The 5,099-nt window shown below is 42.9% G+C and overlaps 1 protein-coding gene across 1 annotated transcript; it reads left to right on the plus strand.

Annotated features, from left to right (window-relative positions):
- Positions 1–210: 210 nt before the first annotated feature.
- On the plus strand, positions 211–4,379 carry LOC309380856 (uncharacterized protein; the record flags this gene model as incomplete). Its single annotated transcript, XM_081930950.1, has 3 exons — positions 211–259; positions 684–2,521; positions 4,326–4,379. The coding sequence occupies exons 2-3, from the start codon at positions 845–847 to the stop codon at positions 4,377–4,379; spliced, it is 1,731 nt and encodes a 576-aa protein (XP_081787076.1). The 5' UTR covers positions 211–259; positions 684–844.
- Positions 4,380–5,099: the final 720 nt, after the last annotated feature.

Genomic DNA, 5,099 nt, shown 5'->3' on the forward strand with positions numbered 1-5,099 from the left:
CTTCCCGTGTGGCCAAATTACAAAGGTGTCGTCAACATATCTGAGCCAAAGTTTGGGTTTGTGTTCTGACTTGTCTAAAGCATTGGTTTCAAAGTGTTCCATGTACAGGTTTGCGATGACCGGTGAGAGGGGTGATCCCATAGGTGCTCCTTCTATCTGTTTGTATCTTTGTCCATTGTGGATGAAGTACGTGTTGGTTAGGCAGTGGTTGGTCAGGTCCAAGATGTATTCGGGGGGATTGTATTTGTTTTGAATGGCTGTCAAGGCTTCATTAATGGGCACTTGTGTGAAGAGAGATACAACATCGAAGCTCACAAGTAGGTCATTAGGATGTAGGTTTTGCTTCTTTATTGTTTCTATGAACTGGAAGGAGTTTGGAACGTGTGAAGAGATGGATTCTGCATAGGGCTGAAGTTGCTTGGCGAGAAATTTAGCGAGATTTTGTAGAGGTGAGCCTATGGAGCTGACTATTGGTCTGAGTGGTGTTCCTTCTTTGTGTATCTTGGGGAGGCCGTAGAGTTTGGGGCATCTGGATGATTTTTCTCTGGGGATGATTCTTAGCTGGATTTCTTCACTGATAGGAGAGGCTTTTATTTTGGATTTGGTGGTTTTTTCCAGATAGGTGGTGGGATCTGTTTTTATCATATGCGGAGTCGAAGCTAGCCTAACCAAAATCAACCCAGATGAAGCCAATAAAATCAGACTTGAAGTCACCAACATCCTCTGCTCCAGCAAACCACCCAGAAGCAATTTACACAAAGAAGAACAGAAAGCACTCACCAACCTGAGGAAAGACAACAACATAATCATTCTCCCAGCAGACAAAGGTAATGCCACTGTTGTGATGAACACATCGGACTACCAAGCAAAACTATCAAATCTACTCCAAGATCCTACCTACCAACCTATAAAAACAGATCCCACCACCTATCTGGAAAAAACCACCAAATCCAAAATAAAAGCCTCTCCTATCAGTGAAGAAATCCAGCTAAGAATCATCCCCAGAGAAAAATCATCCAGATGCCCCAAACTCTACGGCCTCCCCAAGATACACAAAGAAGGAACACCACTCAGACCAATAGTCAGCTCCATAGGCTCACCTCTACAAAATCTCGCTAAATTTCTCGCCAAGCAACTTCAGCCCTATGCAGAATCCATCTCTTCACACGTTCCAAACTCCTTCCAGTTCATAGAAACAATAAAGAAGCAAAACCTACATCCTAATGACCTACTTGTGAGCTTCGATGTTGTATCTCTCTTCACACAAGTGCCCATTAATGAAGCCTTGACAGCCATTCAAAACAAATACAATCCCCCCGAATACATCTTGGACCTGACCAACCACTGCCTAACCAACACGTACTTCATCCACAATGGACAAAGATACAAACAGATAGAAGGAGCACCTATGGGATCACCCCTCTCACCGGTCATCGCAAACCTGTACATGGAACACTTTGAAACCAATGCTTTAGACAAGTCAGAACACAAACCCAAACTTTGGCTCAGATATGTTGACGACACCTTTGTAATTTGGCCACACGGGAAGGAAAAACTGGATAGCTTCCTCACACATCTCAACAGCCTACACCCCAAAATACAATTCACTATGGAAATAGAAGCCAACAACCAACTTCCCTTCCTTGACGTCCTAATCTACAAAAAACCTGATGGCTCCCTAGGACACACTATCTACCGGAAAAAAACACACACCAACCGCTACTTACATGCACAATCACACCACCACCCTGCACAAATAAACTCCGTAGCCAAGACTCTCATCTCCAGAACCAAACGCCTGGCTGACAAAGACCACTTGACAACTGAGTTACAGAATCTCTCAAATGTGCTAATTGCCAATGGATACCAGCAAAACAGGGTTACGAAGCTAATCCAAAAAGAAACACCCCCCAAAAACCAAGACACAGAAGAAAACAATGGCATGGCCCTCCTTCCTTATATCAAGGGCACTACAGATAAAATTAGCAAAATCCTCCATAAACACAATATCAAAACAGCCTTTTGCACCAACCAAAAAATAGCCAATATCCTCAGAAACCCCAAGGATAAAATCCAGTTGGAAAACCAAGGGGTCTATGAAATACCCTGCAAAGTCTGCCCAGCCACGTACATTGGACAAACAAACAGACGAATAAATGCACGTATCGCAGAACACAAGAATGCCGTCAAAAAAGAAGAAAAAACTTCCTCTCTTTTCCAACACATGAAAGAAACAGGACACGAAATTAATTTTGCAGATTCCAAATTGCTCTTTAACATGGAACATCACCACAAGAGAATAATCATGGAAGCCATCGAGATAGAGAAACACCCTCACAACATGAACAAGCGTGACGACACATCCCGCTTGCCAGACATCTGGAAATTAGCCCTCCCCACAAAAACTGACACCAGATCCAGAGGCACACAGAACGCCATCACCAATCAACCACACCAGACCCAAACCCAGACCCTCTCCACAGATAAATTACAGACACCATCCAGTAGCCAAACCATGGAGGCACCTCCGGATGCTGCACCCCCCTGCAATCCCTACACAGATCTGGCTGACACAAGCCACAAAACCACAGCTCGCCCCTATACACGAAGCCAAGCCAGAGCACAACTAAGTGCAGTACAGCCATCTTCTCAGAAAAACTCTTCACAAAGTTCAAGAGGTCAAGACACAAAGACTTTAGCAACTAATCCACACCTAATGACCCACCTAAGTGGTACTCAGGATATCACTCAAGAAATCACTCAGGATATCCCTCAAGTAATTAAGGAACAAAAGAAGAAAAGGCACACTAGCCTGGGAACTTCCTCTCTGCCCAGAACATTGGAGGCTATACACCACACCCCCTCAACAGTATTTATAGGAACTCAAACACTGAGATCCTGCTCTGTTCCAGTAACAAGAAGCCGAAAGCACCAGCCTGAAGATGACGAGTGAGACCTCGTCGAAACGTCGCCTAGACACCCCAACTTTTACACGGGAAGACACCCGAGGACACCAAAACCTGCATATATATATATATATATATATATATATATGCTTTTTAGGTTTATACTAATTTTACAATCATTTTAACATTTCAAAACTTGTCTTTGTTCCCCCTCATTCTGCGGTTCCTTACATTTATTTTTAATATCTTCTGCATATCCAAATTAATTTAATTGGCTCATTTATTCATCTACTTTAAATATATACTCTTATAAAACTGCAGGTTGTTACAATATTCCTGCCAATATTCTTATCTGTTTACAATTTATCTGTAAATATTCAATAAACCATTTCCATTCTTTTATAAAAAGTTTGTTATCTTGATTTCTTATTCTTCCAGGAAGTTTCGCCATTTCTGCATATTTCATTAGTTTTTGTATCCATTCTTCCTTTGCTGGGACTTCTGCTTCTTTCCATTTTGGGGGCGAGTAACATTCTTGCCGCTGTAGTAGTGTACATAAATAAGTTTCTATACGGTTTAGATAGTTCTGTCCCTAGAATTCCCCAAAGAAAAGCTTCTGGGTTTGTTTTTCCCCCAAATGTTATTTTAAACGTCCTTTTCAATTCATTATATATCATTTCCCAGTAAGCTTTAATCTTACTACAAGACCACCACATATGATAAAATAACCTTCTTTCTTTTTACATTTACAACACTGCAAATCAGCATCCCTGGCAAGGATCGTGGAACACCAGGCCTGGGAGAGAACTCTGTCTGAAGACTGGAGAGTCACTGCCAGTCAAAGTAAAAGGTAAAGGTAAAAGGACCCCTGACCATTTGATCCAGTCATGACCGACTCTGGGGTTGCGGCGCTCATCTCGCTTTATTGGCTGAGGGAGCCGGCGTCCAGCTTCCGGGTCATGTGGCCAGCATGACTAAGCCGCTTCTGGCGAACCAGAGCAGTGCACAGAAACGCCGTTAACCTTCCCGCCAGAGCGGTACCTATTTATCTACTTGCACATTGACGTGCTTTCAAACTGCTAGGTTAGCAGGAGCAGGGACCGAGCAACGGGAGCTCATCCAGTTGCGGGGATTCGAACCGTGACCTTCTGATTGGCAAGTCCTAGGCTCTGTGGTTTAACCCACAGCGCTACCCGCGTTCCTGCCAGTCAAAGTAGACAGTACTAAACTAGATGAACCCATGGACTGACTTAGTCAAAGACATCCTTCCTATGCAGGAACAACATGTCTTGAGCTCACCCTGGACTGGACCACTTTGCTTCATTGAAGGCATCCATGAAGATGGCTATATAGAAAGCCTCATAATACAGGCCCCTGATGTCTGCCTGTGCTACATAATCTTCTGCATGTCCATTCTAGCTTATCTTGGGACAAGAGAGACTTGTTTTAGCACATTACACAGCAAAGAGTTAACCAGATTTGCCAATTGGTGTCCTTGCAGGAGGGAGCTACAACTTATCCATGCCCTCTAAAGGATTATTTAATGTAGCCCTCTACATTATTTGTGACCAGCACCAAAATATGCCTTTTTAGGAATTAAAAAAAGAAATCAAAGTAACTGAGATAAACCAAAACACAATCAAAAACAAAATGGCTAACCTTTTTTCTTTAAAGCAGCCAAAAGTCAAACACAGTGGACAACATAGATAACTTGAAAGCTTTCTATGCAGAGAAGTGTTGCTGAAAATAAAGTCTGTGATGCCTTCTGAAAAGATTTGCACCAAAGGTAAAAGGTGGACTTCTTTTGGAGGCTGTTCCAAATTGTGAACTCCACCAAAAAGAACTCACATATTTCTTAACCCTGTCTTGTCTCATTCTTTCAATACACACCTAACAGAACAGCTGTGTTCAGATGTAACACTCAACCTTAGTTTAGCATTCTGTGAATGGTCCTTGGCCGCATGTGCTCCCCTCTCCCTTCTGCACCTCCTGTATGGCTGCAAGAAGGTCAGTAGCGTTCAGTTCCATTTTCAGCTAATCATAGTTCATACTTTTATGGGAACCTGGCCAAACTCTGGTGACAAGGAGCTCTGCAACAGAGCACCTCCTCTGAATGCGGAAAGTTTCAGGTTCAATCCCTGATGTCTCAAAGTACAGCTGGGAACATCTCCTGTCTGTAACCCAAGAAAACTA

The sequence above is a fragment of the Podarcis melisellensis genome (genome assembly GCF_964234715.1).
Source record: "Podarcis melisellensis genome assembly, chromosome: 12".
In the NCBI taxonomy this organism is placed as follows: domain Eukaryota; kingdom Metazoa; phylum Chordata; class Lepidosauria; order Squamata; family Lacertidae; genus Podarcis; species Podarcis melisellensis.